Here is an 18,044-nt window from a genome sequence, read left to right on the forward strand (position 1 = left end):
TGCCTCTCTCTGGGTCACAACTGGCACAGAAACCACCATTTGAACCTATCAGGGATATCCCCTAGGGGATCTCTCATGCAAAATAGCATTTTTGACCACTATCGCATTTGTCAGACGTACTTCTGAACTGGCGTCCCTTTCCTGTAAAGACCTTTTTTTCATACTTCACAATGACAGGAGAAAGGCTATCCTTTCCCCTGAAGGTGGTTTCAGCATTCCGCCTCAATGACGACACTGTTCTCCCATGCTCATGCTCTGCTCCTAAGCATTTAAAGGAAATCTTTCTACGTCACCTAGATATTGTCAGAGCCATTTGAGTATACCTCAAGGCTTCTGTTTCAATCAGATGCATTCCCTGTGTGTCGTGTTCTCAGGACATTGCAAGGGACACCCTGCTTCAAAGTCCACCATCGAACAATGGATATGAAATCTGAGTGCAAGAGCTTACATTCTCAAATATAAATCTCCTCCTGTGCTTTTATGCACTCAATCCATCAGATTGGTTAGAGTTTCTTGAGCATTTTGGCACTAAGCCTCTGTAGCCCAGTTGTTTACAGTTTTGCAAATGCTTATCAGGTGGACAACCTAAGTTCTGCTGATGCAGCTTTTGGCCGCAAGGTTCATCTGACCCTTGTTGTTGGGCCTGTTGGCAATGTTCTGTTTGCCTCATTGTTGTCCACCCTTCTTATTCTTTGCTTGATAATGCCCATTGGTGTATGCATACTCTGCCTATATCCCCAAAAACAACAAATGATAGGGGTTAAGTGGCGCTACCTGTTAACTAAGAGCACTAAATATATGGGAAGGGGCGGGGGGGCTGTGCCAAGGGTATATGATGGACTATACCCTAGGTATACAATCAACGCCAAGCCTCAGCTCCTATATCGCAGCCTGAAGACCTCAACCCAGGGCTACCCTTAAGGTGCATAATAAAATATGTGCATGCAGATACGTGAGATACCGCCATAAGAAAATTGCATAACATATAAATCCTACCAATTACTATACAAATGTGCATATAATGTGCATCTGCGCAATCAGACAAATCTAAGAATAAATGCCCAGTAGTGTTATATACAATAGATGTTAAAAATAAAATATTATAGGGTGAAAAACATCCAGAGAAAACAACATAGATTAAAAAGTAATAATGTCCCAAATTTTCAAATGCCCATAAAAAAGAGAGAAAATGACAAAATTAAAAAAAATAAATAAATAAAAATCAAAAGATCGAAACACCACCAAAAAGGAAGTGTAATCAAATATAAATATAAATATATATATATATATATATATATATATATATATATATATATATATATATATATATTAAATATAAATTGGTAGCAGTCCACATGTAGATATTAATCAAGTAGTGCACATGGAGATAGCAGAAATCATCATAGGTGACTTGAGTGCTTGCAATATGTCCAGGTGACTTATGTGCTCCCCTCAAGGGTCCCCACTCACCAAATCCTATCACCCCTGCAGGGGTAATATGCATAATTGTTGCACTCTATAATTCCAGTTCACCAGAGTGTCTGCTATGTAGATCCCAAACGCGTCCCTTTGGTTCCAGATAGGATGGACGTGACCATAAATATATACCTCATAGAAGAAAGAGATTGGCTCCCATAGTGTAGTAAAAAATTAATTTCATCTGTTTATTAAAAAGTAAAAACAGCATACATAAAATTCAAGCAGCGTTTAAGTCTACGGCCAGCTCTGGGGCTAATGGTGAGCAAGCCGCAGACAAAGCACTAATGTGAGCCCGAGATATGGGACAGCAGCGGCCCGCTGCGTTCCAGCTGCGTTCCAACCTCTTGAGTTCCAGGAAGTGATGTAGTGTGCGTGGCTCCATCGTACACGTTTCGTCATTGACGTCCTCAGCGCCGCTGAGGTGTCTGATGAAATACAAGATTCTCTCTACCAATTTGCTAAGCCTGAATTTTTCAGTGGCCAAAAACCTCCAAACATGTTCTTTCACCATACAGCATCCATCACAGTTTGCTCGCACTCTCTACTTCTCACACATTTCTATTGGCTAGCAAGGCAGACCATAATAGTAATGGGCCAATAGAAATGTAGGAAGCCAGAGGGAGCAGACAAAGCTCCAACATTTCCAGATAGTATTTGTTCAGTGCCCCGGTGTTAGTGTGGAGAGGATATTGAAAGTTGCTGAATGTATGTGCAGTTACCTCAGTGTGCTTGCACTTTATTTCTGCTAACAGCTTTTACTAATGTATTTAAATATATTTTTGAAGAATACAAATCTGCATATTTTACTTGTTCTGAAAGAAATAAATGGGCAACTATTGCTGCAATTTGTGTTTAAAACGGCTAGTAAACCCCTCTGTTCCAAGGGCTTAAATCCCTAGTGACATATTTGTAGATGTCAATCTGAGAACATTTTGTTTCAAAATAACTTGGCATTTGAGTTGTGCAACACAGCTAAGCTAACTCCTAAACCGCACAATCCATGCTTGAACATCGCAAGCACTGCTGGAATTCGTGCATCCACTAACAACCATTGCAATTGTGAAAGGTATAAATGGCTCAGGTTGTAAAGTGAGTTTCTTAACCAAGCAGGAAGAAGCTATAGACTGCTACCTTTTAGGTGATTTGATACTGGCAAACAGAGATGTAAGGACCCCTATAAAACTCATCCCACTACTTGCAGTCCTCAGTTTTTAGCTAGTGTGTTTATGTAATGGATGTTTCTATATGACCAAGTGAGACTACTGACTATTCTGAACTTTCTACTTCCTGGATCTTTCTTCAAGTACTCGACTGCTCACAAGCCTCGCATGGTAAGAGCACAGTTTCTGGATCAGTATCCCAGGCATGACCAGACCTGGACCCCACTGGAGATGGAAGGGGTGGGACCAGTCTGTAAGTTACTTTGAGCACTGCACCCTGTGGTTGGCGCTTCTCCTTGGGATGCAGTGCAACATGTGGAATTAACCGCAGGATGCTATTCTGGTCCAGAGTAGTGACGATCAATGTCATAGTAATTCCAGCCCCTGGAGACCCCTAGGGGAGAAATGCCCTTCCAAAGTGGGTTAACCAAGGGTGCAGCCCTGCTTCCCTCTAAATACTGCCAGCCATTGACTGGTGAGTATTGGGTCTGGTCTTTTTAATTTTCTGCAGGTTTTGCCTGTGCTGCAGCTCCCTTCCTTACTGGAGGCATTCGGGAGCTGTCTGCCTGATGCCCTGCCTTCTGTGCCCTTAAAATCCAAGTCACTCCTGGAGTTTAATGAGGGCACCTCAGTGGCCAGCCGTCTTGCCTACAGAATTTTATGCAGGTGGTGAAGCCCACGGGGCTTGGGGACTATACTGCTCAGTTGAACGGTGCAGCCACATGCTGGCTGGGTCAGCGCATCGACTCCATCCTTCAGCAGACTTTTAGTGTTCAGTACAGCACAGGCTTCTGCTGTGTTGGTCAGTGGGTCAGGCAAGGGGTTTACTGCTCTCTAGGGAACCCAACTTGGACAGTGACGGGGTCCCTCTCTTCCTCTGACACTTTCATCTTGTGGCTCAAGTCCTGGTCAGTACAAAAGGAGAATACTCTCTAAGGGTGGGACTATACTGTAACTAAATGAGTACAATTAGAGTAAAATGTAATTTATTGGTACAAAAAGTTAAAAACTTGAAAAGACATACATAACCGTAAAAGTGAGCTTACAACAATACAAAAAAATGCTGAGACAAAGCAATGACAACTAACGCGTTTCGGGATTCCTTCTTCAGAGATGTCCTAAACAACAATGCAGAGAATTCTCTGGAAGGTAAATATAAATGTAAGTATATAGTTATAAATATATATGAACAATTTGTTTCAAAGATGGTGTTATACTGACCAGGTAATAAAGTTTGCATCATATGTGCATGCCACTATGCTTAAAAATCACAAGGGCAGGGGCCGGAGACTGCACTGTCACCCGCACCACCGCGGATGCCCACTATCAGGCTGTGAGGCCTACTTGGATATCACCATGCAAAAGCTCCCCCACTAGTGGCCAGAAACCGGAGGCAATGGATCTTGGAAGTGATAATATAAAGGAAGTCAAGAAAAGCGCCAATCTATAAGAGTCGGCAGAATAAAATCAAATAAAATAATGACAGTATAACTGTTGCCTACATATCATTAACGGGACACTAGCAAAAAATGCTTGACTACCTTCCAAGAAGCAGTATAGGATGTAATGGGGAACCAAGATGTTAAAAATCAAGGTGTGGATTGATAGAAGTCCTGTGGGCCTCTGCTGGGTAGAGATAACTCAACTGTTCAAATTGGGGGCTGAGTAAAGGACCATATATAAATCAGGTCAAGGGGAGGCAAAGAGGAGTATAGTAGAGTGTACACATGGGTCAATGTAGTTACAAGCATATAGTAGGTCAAAGAATACAAATACTGTAATCTCACCAAATACAAGAGGCTGATTCACAAAGCAGCAGCCCCAGACAGCAGCCCTGCTACCAACTGTCAGTGCGGCAGCTTTAATTGCCGACCCTGACTGTGGAGATAGCCAATCAAAGAGCCCTTTCAAAGGGGCCCCGAAATGAAAGCCAATCCGTGAATCCCAGCTAAGCGCCCAGTCTGGCCGAGAATAGGAAACTTCTGGCCGCACGGCGCAAGCCCGCCCATAGGTGCAAAATTGCGTCACACGGCTGTTGACGCAAAAGAAAACACGCCCCGTAGGGATACTTTAGCCAGAGCGAGGGCTGGTGTGAAACTAAGCCTCACAATTAAATACGAGAGGTAGAGATGGAAACGCCTACTCAAGGCGCGGCCAAGAAGGCTGCAAAATTAATGGGGTGGTATGCCGCTGCTGAGTGAACAGCATGAAGCCCATGGGGGCCGTAGTGAGGAGGCATCCGAATGGGAGCAACACAGGCCACACTGGTGAACGGGTGGCCTGGGTGTGCCAGCAGAGCAATACCTGAGACTGAGCTATGGACCACACATGGAAAGAGCAAGGAGAGGCAATATCGGCACCGTGTCCAAGGAGACACAATTGCATAACAGATCCTGGTCAGTACACCTCCGGCAACCATAAATTAAATAGATAACATAAATGTATGCATGAAAAGAACAGTATAAATCAATACACCATTCATTATACAGTTATATTAGCTTCTAGATATCCTAATAGACCTATAAGGAAGAAAGGGAAAGGGGGTAATGGAGAAGGGAAAATGTGGGGAAAAAATAAAGGGGATATTGAGAATGAGTTAGGCCAGTGGGAGACGCTATTTTTCCCATCCACCAGATACAAAGCCATCCAGGAATGGTTTGTAGGAAATGTTTTCATTCAAACCCAGAAATGTAGTTGCTTCACATTTAAAAATCCACCGTAATTCAGAGTTTTTTACTGCAGTCTCCACCTCGAGAACTGGGATGGACCTTATCTAGAATTAAAAAACGGATTTTGGGAAAAATTTCCCGATTGTAGGGAGATAACATGTCTACCCAGGGGGAGTTCACTGTTTGCCGTTTTCATGCAAAGAATATGGCGATAGGCCCTCTGCCAGAACTCTTGTATTGTTTTGCCAATGTAGAAGCAATTGCAATCACAAATCAGCATGTAAATTACCCCTTTAATCCTCCTATTCTACAGTGAAATTGTAGAGTCGCCAATCATACCGGGTGCGTTGTGATAGCCCTTTACAAATGAATGCGATACATAGATCGTGCGGTATTAAACTGTATAATGCTTCCACATCTATGGCCACAAGCAAGGCTGATGGAGATACAGTTGTACCTTCAAGAATTTGGAGCAGGTGGATAGTATCTTTAATGTAGGAGGGGAAACCCACCACATGCGGACTTAAGTATTCGTCAACCACACACCGGACACTATAGGTCTACTCAGTGGACAAGTGGCATGCTTATGTGATTTAGGAAGGGCATAAAAAGTGGTGACCCGTGGAAAGGTGGTACGAACAAATTCCCATTGACTTTTGGTTAGCATTCCATTTAAGATATGACAGATCAACAAGCTCGTAAAAATCTTTTTGAAATTTATCAATTAGGTTGCGGGGAATCTTACGATACCAAGATGTATTGGACAGAATTTTTTGACACATGGATACGTATCGATTATTATCTATAATGACTATATTTCCCCCTTGAACTTGCTCTCTTCCCCTCAAAGGTTGCGGGATTTTCAGTCAGCATCTCCTTGCCCTGGCGGTTATTGTCCCTATTCCCACGCAGGAGAGGTTTAAGGGTTTCTCCTTCAACTTCCTTACTGTTGCAAAGGCCAAGGGTAGTGTTCATCCCATCTGGGACCTGAAGTGCCTGAACGTTTTCCTTCGGGTGCAGAAGTTTCAAGTGAAATCGACCAGACTAGTCATAGCCTCCCTTCAGCAGGCCTTTTTGCTCTCCATGGAGGCCAGAAGGGACACTTTCAGTTTGTCTCTGTGCCTTTTGGCCTGTCCAAAGCTCTGTGCATCTTCAAGAAGATGCTGATCCCCTGGGCTTGGCCCTTCTTCTCTCCCAGAGTGTCCACATTGTGGGTTATCTGTGTGACCTGCCACTGAAGGACCATTCCATCCAGACTCTTGCTGCAAAAGTGCAATAGACAGCGCAAACCCTCCAAAGATTCAGCTGGATCACATCTTCCAGTAGAGTCTATGTTGGATACGACTCACTGCCTGGAGTATTTGGGTCTGGTCCTGGATATGAACCAGGCTCAGGTCTTTATCCCTCCAGAAAAGATCCTGCCTCAGGTGAAGACCCTCCAGGCCAGATATCTTCTATCAGTTCACTTTTGCATGAGGGTGCTGTGTCTGTCTATGGTAGCGTCCTCCAAGGCCAAGCTTTATATCCAGTTTGATTTGAGACTGCTGCAGCTCGGCATCCTGGCAGTATGGAACAAACTGAATTACTCTCTGAACCATCCCATGTCTCCCAGGGCAAGGATATCCCTGGTGTGTCTGCCCAAGATGGTCTCTTCCTTCCACCCTAATTAGGACATGATCCTACCCTCCTTTCCGAAGCTTGCCAAGAAGGTGTATCTCCACTGCCTGGATGTGGTTCATGCTCTGAAGGTCAGCTACAGTCTTGTTAAGACAATGGGATTGCCTCTGTCCTTCCAGGATGCTCTTGCAAGGGGCTGCCACTTGTTCCAACAGTGCTAGGTGGATAAGACCGTTCCTTGTTCAGGGCCATTGCTTGAAGAAAAGGGGTCCTCCCTTTTTATTTGGGATGCACTCCACCAAGTCTGTGAGTGCCTCCCTGGGCTTTTCAGCATCAGACATCTGTGGCCCAGATTTGTAAGACTGCCACCTGGTCTATTCTTGAGTTTGGTAAGTTCTAACAGGTGGACATGCATGCCTCCGCTGGTGCCGACTTTGGCCATAAGATGCTTCAAGCTGCTGCTGTTTAGTTTGGGGTTCTCCTTTCTATTTTGTGGGCCTGTTGGTGTTTGCTGTAATGTCGACCCCAAAGTTTTTGTTTTTATTTGGACATCTGTCGTCTATAGCTTCAGCTGTGTCCTGTACTGTTGACTTTCCTGTAAAATTATTTTCTTTGAGTACAGTACAGGACACAGGACCCACACCATCTATGTATCTTATTGCTTGCCAAAAATTGAGAATTGTTGGCAGTTGGAGGAGTTATAGGGAGTCCTTATAGCTCTGCTTGCCAGTGTCCAATCACCTAAAGGTAGCTGCATATAACCCATCCATCTATGGCTTAGTAAAAATTCTATTTTTTCTTTCTTACATTTTCCAATAATAAAAGTGTAGAAGTGGATATACTGTCTATCTAAAGGAGTTTGGCCATATTTGTTTAAGTTGTACTGACAAACAGGATAGAGAACATAACCTGGGTTCAGTTCAAAGTGTTGAGAAATTAGGTGACAGGATGGGGTGCTTGCAGTTCAGATGAATAAAAATGGAGTTTGTTAGTAGCAAGCAAAATTTTGGTGGAGTAGTAGTTTGTACCCCAGTAAAACATTGGTTAGTAATACAAATCTGAGTGCTGCACATGTGTTTATACATACAGTCCAGTCCATAAATATTGGGACATCGACACAATTGTAATCCTTTTGGCTCTATACACCACCACAATGGATTTGAAACAAAACAAACAACATGTGCTTTAACTGCAGACTTTCAGCTTTCAAATTTAGGGTATTTACATCCAAATCAGGTGAACAGTGTAGGAATTACAACAGTTTGTATATGTGCCTCCCACTTTTTAAGGGACCAAAAGTAATGGGACAGGATTAACAATCATCCATCAAACTTTCACTTTTTAATACTTGGTTGCAAATCCTTTGCAGTCAATTAGAGCCTGAAGTCTGGAACCCATAGACATCACCAGACGCTGGGTTTCATCCCTGGTGATGCTCTGCCTGGCCTCTACTGCAACTGTCTTTAGTTCCTGCTTGTTCTTGGGGCATTTTCCCTTCAGTTTTGTCTTCAGCAAGTGAAATGCATGCTCAAATCAGATTCAGGTCAGGTGATTGACTTGGCCATTTCATAACATTCCACTTCTTTCCCTTAAAAAACTTTGGTTGCTTTCGCAGTATGCTTCGGGTCATTGTCCGTCTACACTGTGAAACACTGTCCAAAGAGTTCTGAAGCATTTTGCTGAATATGAGCAGATAATATTTCCCAAAACACTTCAGAATTCATCCTGCTTTTGTCAGCAGTAACATCATCAATAAATACAAGAGAACCAGTTCCATTGGCAGCCATACATGCCCACGCCATGACACTACCACCACCATGCTTCACTGATGAGGTAGTATGCTTTGAATCATGAGCAGTTCCTTTCCTTCTCCATATTCTTCTCTTCCCATCACTCTGGTACAAGTTGATCTTGGTCTTATCTGTCCACAGGATGTTGTTCCAGAACTGTGAAGGCTTTTTTAGATGTTGTTTGGCAAACTCTAATCTGGCCTTCCTGTTTTTGAGGCTCACCAATAGTTTACATTTTGTGGTGAACCCTCTGTATTCACTCTGGTGCAGTCTTCTCTTGATTGTTGACTTTGACACACATACACCTACCTCCTGGAGAGTGTTCTTGGTCTGGCCAACTGTTATGAAGGGTGTTTTCTTCACCAGGGAAAGAATTCTTCAGTCATCTACCACAGTTGTTTTCCATGGTCTTCTGGGTCTTTTGGTGTTGCTGAGCTCACTGATGCGTTCTTTCTTTTTAAGGATGTTCCAAACAGTTGATTTGGCCACACCTAATGTTTTTGCTTTCTCTCTGATGGGTTTGTTTTGTTTCTTCAGCCTAATGAAGGCTTGCTTCACTGATTGTGACAGCTCTTTGGATCTCATATTGAGAGTTGACAGCAACAGATTCCAAATGCAAATACTTGAAATGAACTCTGGACCTTTTATCTGCGCTTTGTAAATGGGATAATGAGGGAATAACACACACCTGGCCATGGAACAGCAGCCAATTGTCCCATTACTTTTGGTCCCTTAAAAAGTGGGAGGCACATATACAAAACTGTTGTAATTCCTACACCGTTCACTTGATTTGGATATAAATACCCTCAAATTAAAGCTGAAAGTCTGCAGTCAAAGCACATCTTGTTTGTTTCATTTCAAATCCATTGTGGTGGTGTATAGAGCCAAAAAGATTAGAATTGTGTCGATGTCCCAATATTTATGGACCTGACTGTATATTAAAGCTGCCTATAGACACAAGTTAGGATGGTTGATTGTTGCATGTCTCTATTGTAAGACAGATTAATGGCTGACTGCTCTGTTTTAAAATGTTTTGGTGTGTCAGAGTTGTACCCAGTGTGTTCTCTGTAATCAAAAATATTTCCCAGCTCTAAATATGCATTACTTATTCATAATATCCATATAATTCCTTTCATGTAGAGCTCTGGCCATAGAAGTCCCGAGACTTGCAGCAAGTCAGATAAAATGCTGAAGAAGGGAGTGTATGACAAGGTAAACTTGAGCTAACTTTTTTTGTCAATTATTTTATTTAGTGGAGCTTGCAATATTGTTTCTCTTCTGTTTCCCTATTTTCTTTAGGCATACACAGACGAGCTGGTTGATTTGCACAGAAGACTAATGGCTCTGCGAGAGAGGAACATCCTGCAACAGGTGTGTTCATATTCTTACAGCATGAGTTTGGGGAAGAGGAGTTGTGTGGAAATTCGTAGATTGGGTTAATCATATATCTGTATTTAACAATTAAAATCATTAATTGTAAAATGATTCTATTCTGTCACTGTTAGCGAGAGGGGGAACTTTATCTTTTGGTCTTAGTAAAATGTTATTGTTTTGAATAGGTTTCTTATTTTGATAAACACATGCAGCATGGCTATCATTCCATATGGCCCCTTTTACACAGGTGGATCGAATTCAGCTTTTAGCTGCGGATTGATGAAGTTATCTACACAATGCTTTCCTATGGCCCCATTCACACACTGCATTTAGCGACTGTTTCGTTACATGGGGTTTTGTGCAGTTAGAAAAAATAAATTTGACTGCGTCCAGAACCGATTTAGCGCAGCTATCTGCATATAACCGCAGGTAATCGCAGTGTACTATTTCTCCTGCGGATAGCAGCAGCATTGAGGAATGAAAAACAGGAAACACATCAGAAATGGCAAGAATGTTGCACCGCAGATAAACGCAGCCGCATGTAAACCCTGCTAATCGCAATGTACACCTGCAAGTGATCGCTGTGCCTGGAGTTTTGGAATTTGAAAATAACAAAACATGCGTTTAACAGCGGCAGAACAGCCGCCCGTGTGAAAGAGGCCTATAACTCCAACATCAATGTTAACTCTGTTCTGTGCAACAGACCCTTTACCTCCATTACAGTCATTTTAACTTGCCACACTCTAAGCAACTATCTGCATCTCACTTGCACCTCTTCTTGTTTCTGAGCTAGACATTGGCAGGGGATTTACCATTATAAAAGAAAAATGCAGTTACCACTGAGTGTGTGACACTGTTGCTTGCAATGTGAGCTAGGATTACTAGAAGATATTCCACCCATTTGGCAGGTGGTAGGCACGTAACTGACAGTTTTGGGGTTTCTTGACAAATTGTAATAGATACATTGTGTGAAACCAATTCAAAATGCAAATTGAAAGCCAATGTTCTTCTCATTGTGTGTGATCTTCCTCCTCAGATCGTTAATCTTATAGAAGAAACAGGCCACTTCAATGTCACAAACACAACTTTTGACTTTGATCTTTTCTCATTGGATGAAACAACTGTTCGCAAGCTACAGAGTTACCTAGAAGCTGGTGCCACATGACCCTGGGGTTGAAGGGAAAGTATGAGAGAGAAGAACATGCTGTGGGCTGTGTATTCTTGACATAAAACCCCTTTTCCTTGACGTTACCATGGTCAGTGCACATTTGGAGTTGATCGGGCTGAACCCAGCAAATAGGATCATCTGTTCTAGACTATTACTGCAGTGCAGTGTGCTGCATTTTACTAAGTGACATATTTTACCAGAAATTTTAAAACATATTTTTTTCCATTCACACTACATCTATAAATCTGCACTGAAAACACTACAACTTCTACAAGTTATGTAAGAGAGTGGTGTAGAAATGGTTCAAACTCCAGTGCTCATGGACCTCTGGCAGTGCATGCTTTTAAGATGTCTTTAGAGAATCGGAGGTGAAATAATAAGAGTGCTTCATTTACAGGTTTGATTAATGCAACTTTGTTTTTCTTTAGAAATCTAAGACCTGGTCTGTAAATCTTAGCATTTTTTGAAGCTTTCTATCATCTTTCTTCTAGAGCAATCTGCTACCATTTAATGCTTTTCTAGTTCAGAGTAACCAAATGATCAAAATTTTGATCAGTACTATTTCAGTGCCAGAAAAGCGTTTCAGCATTTCAATGTTAATGCCATTCTTAATCATTTTTTTTCCACTGGAAAATGGGAAACAGATTGGTGGAAGATAGATGGGTATAGTTGAAAGCTGATGGAAGGCTCCAAATTTGCCAGAAAATTGCAAAGTGTGTGGCCAGCATTAGTGATCTTTGGAGACCAGAGTTGTAAAACAATGGGGTGGATTTACTAAAGGCAAATAGACTGTGCACTTTTCAAGTACATTTGTTTAGTTTAGTAAATGAGGGGAAGCGCTGCTGACTTCCATCATCCAGTCAGTTTTTTTTATCTTGCATGTGATTGGGTATTCTTTGCAAAGTGAAGATTCATCTCATTTACTAACTGTGCAATTGCTGCAGAGCTATTTGCCTTTAGTAAATCTACCCCATTGTCTCAGAGGATATCTGCAGATGTGTATAAGCGTGAAAAACACATGTGCATATAATATATATTGGCAAACACACTAATGGGTTTGTTTAATTTGCAATGATCAGTGTAGGCAATAATCAATGGCAGCCAATCAGAAATTAACTTCTGGAAACTTAGATTGGAAAGAATACTAGTAGCTAAAGTCGCAATAGATGCCATGTTTTATCAACACAGAACTGTTGGAATGTCTGTTTAAATCTGATTGGCAGCTGTGGACAACACCGACTGTTCTTATTTTAGCACATATTGAGAAGTGAAGCCATCTGTGTATTTTTACATGTGTGGTAAAATTGTATCTTTGTATTATGAGGCTGTTGCTCAGTATTTAATCTCCAGATTTCCTGCCGAAAGCATGAGTCCCCCCCCCCCCCCCCCCCCCATCCACAAGCAGTTTAATACAGGAGTAATCTGTATTCTTCACTGTGAATAATCTCTGGTAATGCCTCCTCCTTTACTCTCTCTTGTCCACGTTAAGTGTTTTGTATACTATTCGCGATTCAAGTTAGGTGGAGATTATACTATTTATGGTGAGCAAGGCACGATAGAGCACTGGCTACACTCAGCTTTGGAAGCATTACAGAACTTTGAATCTGTAAGCTGTATATTATATATATTATATATATGTATGTATGTATTTTATGTATAAGAGGGCCTGAAGAAGCAGTTACCCTTTCTTTTTTTTATTTTGATGGTTAAGGGTGGAACAAGGATTTTTTTTCCTTTTAAATCATCGTATGTCTTTACCATTTTATTTTATTTTAGCAAGTGATTTCAAAATTTGCAAGTTGGAAGTGATTTTATGCCATTTTAAAAGTGTAATTTATAAACATGACATTCTGTTTTTGGAAGGGCTTTTTACGTGTTTTACCATTATTTACTTTCTGGACAGTAGAAGGAAGTACAGGCAAAAAATGCTTTGTGGGAACCAGAGTAATTACATAGGACACTGCTGACTCTCTTGGTTCTAGCAGGTACCCCTATAATTCCCAGCTTCTTAAAGGGAAACTATCATGTATTTTCACTGAGTACATATTTTTGATTTGTAACGTTTGAGTGAAAGGAATATTTGACTTGACTTTCACAGTTTTACTACTTGCCGTGCTCTTTTTATATTCTGTATACAGATTCGTAAATGCTCTTTGTTTTGGTCATTTCTTTAGCAGGGAATTTTGCCATCCTCCTTTATAGAGTCATAACTGGGCTTATGGAAGGATCATTGTAATTTTAAAATTGCAAATTATAGCAGCACAGGCCTTCTTTTTTTACAAAAAATGTTGTCCCCTTATTTAGCTCTACTTACATTGACTGCATATCAGTATCAAATACTGCATTTAAAGCAGAACTCCAGTCTGCAGCAAACTATATTTTTATACTCCCAACCCCTCACTCTTTCCCTCCTTGTATGCTGTACAGTTTTCTTCCTCTCTTTTTTTAATGTTTATTCAAGGTTTTCTACCTTTTTTAAAAAGATGAACAGACATCACACCTATCTAAACAGATACACACAGTTTTGCCTAACCGTGAATGTTAGAAGACCATAAACCAAGTTACCATCCCATAAGCCTTACTGTTTATGTATAATATTCAAACAGCACACCTGCATGTTGGTTCTACTCCCTGTGAAACAGCATTTACACATAGATGGCAACAAAGAAACCTATGGTAGTATATGTTGGCTTTAGTTCCTGGATTTAGTGTGCATAGTAGGTGGGCTTTCCATTAACTTTCTCATCTAGATAAAAATGGCTCTGTGGAAGTTGTGTGCACCACATTGGACACAGCAACCGTAATTGACAACCCTGAAGCCCATGGGGTGTGTCTTATGCCTAGTACACACAAATAGAAAATTGGACAAAAAATACCGCTGTCAAAGCGATCATATGATAATCTGATCGTTGGTACACAGCTTTTGAGAGTTAATCACGAGAGTTGATGCAAAAGTATCGGAAGGGACAAACACATTTTTTCTTGTACGATAGCAGATCATATGATTTTCATTTTAATCAGGACAGTATTCATCCGTAAAAAAAAAAAACGGAAGACCAAGCCCACGCATGCTTGGAAACGAAAGAATACATTAAAATACAATACATTACATAACGTCCGAAGTTGTATTCTGTCATACAAGAATTTTTGTAACTCTAGTAACCTCATCATTTTTGATATGAGACTAGCATGCAAAAAAAAGGACCATCATTCTTCCAATATTCTCATTGTGTGTACGAGGCTTGAGACAGTCATTGGGTTTGAAGGAGACTGGGTGTCTGCAGACCTGAAGTGTGCCTGCGGCAATGACCTTCACTGGAAAATTAAAGGCTCAAAGAGGGAGAAAATGAAAGAGCAGGAGAAAATGAATGTTTTCCACCAAGCATATGGCAGAGGTATATGGGACAGAAGTGGATGAGACTGGAGTTCCACTTTAAGAACAGTGTAAACAATTGCAGGGCTCTCTGTTTTCTGGTCATATACCTAGAGATGTTTGAAGACAGTGTGTGAATTCAGTTGATACCTAAATCTCAAGCTAAATCAGGCTCAAGTAATTACAGCTCAATTTGGGGGGCTTGTGGTTACTTCATAAGTAATCCTTTCACTGTTCTAACAAGACTGAATCTTTACATTTTTACTCAAGCCCAGCTGTGGTTAGTGCTTTCACAGCTCAGTTAAATGTATAGCATCCTTGTTTTCAGTACTGCAGATCTGACTAGTAGATGTGCACATATAGAAAAGAGGGACAATAAAGCACAGTAATTGTGCAGCACAACTAAGCAGGAAGCACAGCAGAGCCAGCATATTTAATATCTAACATAGACTTATAAGCTATACCCCAAAACAAGACAATAAAACATTAATTTGCTAATTGATAAGAATATTTACATGATGCAGTTTACATGTAAAAACTATAGTTTCCCTTTAAAGGGTCAGTAGGAGTGACTAGTTTTGGCTGTCTTTTTGAAATTGCACAGGTACTTGTCAACAATACAGCCTACTCTAATATGGAACTATTAAATATTATGGTGACCAAGGATAGAATCCTGCTGCTTGCTGCACTGACCCTTTCTGAATTTAGCAGAGGAAGTTTTTTTTTTCTTTTTTTCCCCCAAGAATAAATCAGAAGCTACCTACACTGCCTTCATTTAAACACTAGTGTTGTTTTAATATATGTTCATTGTTGCACTCCTTTCCAAACACTACCCTTTTTTGGACCAGCTTCAGACCCTCTTAGGACCAAAATGAGAATGACATGTTTTAAGTGGTAAAGGCCACTTGTGTATGTTATCCAATTCTACAAATCCCTTTTTAGGTCATTAAAAAATTAATAATAATGGGCATGTCTAGCCTTTCCCTTCCTAGGTCTTTGTGCTAACAGGACGTTGTGTACAGAAGCAACACTACAGCTATTTTAGTCTTGTCTTATCTGAAGTGTTCTCTCCACTAGGAGAATAGTTATTGTACACATATACTGTATTTGTATGTTGTGTTTGTAAGGGCAGACATTTAGAGTTTGGGTCTTCCACACAGTATTTGATTCCCTCCATTTTATGTCAGTATTTCTTGTCAACTGCATAAGAACTGCATTTCCCTATAAGATATTGGACATCAATTAACGATGTGTCCCCTTATTGGGAAATAAAATAACCTTAAAGGTATTCTTTAAACACCGTTAGATCATCAAGAGGTTGGAAAAAAACACGATTGCTTGAATGATGACTTTATAGACTAGACAGTAACATCTGCATGGTTTAAAGGTTGGGTTCATGTGAGACACATCACCTAAATGAATTGACTTTTGGGTTGGAGAGTTAAATTATACTTTTATAGCACCTGCCTTTGTTCCAGTTCAGTGATGTTCCATTTGCTCTTTCCTCCCCCACACTGTTTCTTCTCCCAACACATTTTTTTTATGTGTTGGTGCTCAAGGATTGCCTTATGGCCTTTGTGTGGTTGACAGGAAGAAGCAGCAAGGGGAGGAAGAGTCTCACATGAGTGTATACCAAGAGCTGTAAGAATAACTTTACCACAGCTTGTCCCTTTCACCAAAACAAAGTTGTTTTGAGTGGAGCTTTTCATAGTTGCCAAGTAAAAAAAGACACTTTCACATAAAACCTCTGCAATTCAACGGTTGTATTGTCTAAGACGTATTTATTAATGTATCGATCAAAAAAAATTGGTTTTGAACCAAACTTGATGGTTGGAAACTGTATCGATGAAGATGCATAGGTATTTGGTCTTGTATTATTTTTATTATTGGAATTCTTGCAAGAGTTTTTATAGGAACAAAAAATAAAAATGAAGAAATTATATTTCTTTGCATGGACTTTTATTTCATTTAAATAGCTTGCAGATAGCTAAAAAATTGCATGTTCTAGCTTGGGATTGACTCAAAGTAGGAAAACTGGCTTCTGTGGACAATGACCAGTGTGGGTCTATGAAAGGGACGCAAGACTGTAAGCTCCACTGGGGCAGAGGCTGATATAGACACTTAAACTGTATCTGTAAGGTACTAATATACATTGGATTAATTAAAATTATTTAAGACTTTTGATATTCCGACCCTTTCAGTTTCTAAGAAACCATAGCATTTTACAGCTATACATGGCACAAGATGCTACTGCAGCACAGCATGAAATAGAGAAAATCTGCAAGTGTTAGATTTCTGTATAGACTTTTTATTTTTAAACTCAAACATCTAGAAGTGCGAATTGTGTCTGTAAAGCAGTACCCTGAAAAATTTTGCACTTTGCCCATAGTTTTTCCTGGAAAATAGCAGTGGCCTTCCTGGTTTGCAAGTGTGCCCAGGCACTTCATAGCTGTATATCTGGAGTGTGAGATCTAAGGCTATGCTGCTTCTTACTGCTAGTCACAGGAAATTTTGTAGTAAGATTTGTTGATGTTGCTATTAAGAGATCGGATTGGGTGAAGACCAGGATAAAATATATACAGTGGGGAAAATAATTCCCCTGCAGATTTTGTATGTTTGCCCACTTACAAAGAAATGAAGGGTCTATCATTTCTTCATCATACATCACGGACACAGAGTTATACATTACCTACTGGGTTATACTTCATCTCCAGGTGAATGGACACTGGTAGACCAAAGTTCTTTTAGACAGGAAGTGATCACCTATATAACCCATACCATACAGGAAGTACTTCAGTTTTTTTACCAGTGTCTGCAAGGTGGATGGGCACGTTTGTTTGAGCTCTCTCGAGTTCCAGGTCTTGAAGTCCCAGCACAGTTTTAAAATGAATCAAGGGATTGACCGATCAGATCCATTTGAAACCAGCTTATATGCTAAGATAAATGGTACCCAAGCCTCGCAAAGAAGACGCAAGGACCCTGGGAGGTTTTACCTGTAATACGCTTTCCGGGCGCTGGACCCTGCATAGTGGAATCCTGGACACCACAAAGCTAAGGCATTCCTGCAGGGTACTGTGCAGGTCCAAGGGAGTGGACCCTAAAACATGAAAAGGGTACTCAAGTGACAGGAACCCGTCGTGATGGGTGAAGATTGGGCTCTTCGTTTTTAAGGTTGCCCTGCGCCTGGACGGGTAAGTGAAATTCACCCTTATTTAATTATTGTGGGGTGCCCCATGTGTGTGACAATCTGTCAATCTAGCTGAGGCTGGACACCTGTGTAGCGGTGACCGCAGGGGGGAGTTTGGGCTAGCTGCTGGTGTTTGAATTGGAGTACCTTTTTCCTGTTGTCTTTTTTGCGGTTTTACCCTATGGAGAGTCCGCGCACAGAGGTGCGCCATTGCGCAGCTTGGTTCA

At 40.9% G+C, this 18,044-nt stretch overlaps 1 protein-coding gene across 1 annotated transcript in view; it reads left to right on the forward strand.

The window, feature by feature from the left end:
* Nucleotides 1–16,572, forward strand: part of MLLT1 (MLLT1 super elongation complex subunit) — a 62,615-nt gene extending 46,043 nt beyond the window's left edge. The window contains exons 10-12 of the mRNA XM_073599091.1: nt 9,856–9,927; nt 10,015–10,086; nt 11,126–16,572. Of these exons, the coding sequence (XP_073455192.1) occupies nt 9,856–9,927; nt 10,015–10,086; nt 11,126–11,254 (273 nt within the window). The 3' untranslated portion in view covers nt 11,255–16,572. The remainder of the gene's footprint in view (nt 1–9,855; nt 9,928–10,014; nt 10,087–11,125) is intronic.
* The last annotated feature ends 1,472 nt before the right edge of the window (nt 16,573–18,044 follow it).

Source organism: Aquarana catesbeiana, linkage group LG01 (genome assembly GCF_042186555.1).
Source record: "Aquarana catesbeiana isolate 2022-GZ linkage group LG01, ASM4218655v1, whole genome shotgun sequence".
Taxonomy (NCBI): domain Eukaryota; kingdom Metazoa; phylum Chordata; class Amphibia; order Anura; family Ranidae; genus Aquarana; species Aquarana catesbeiana.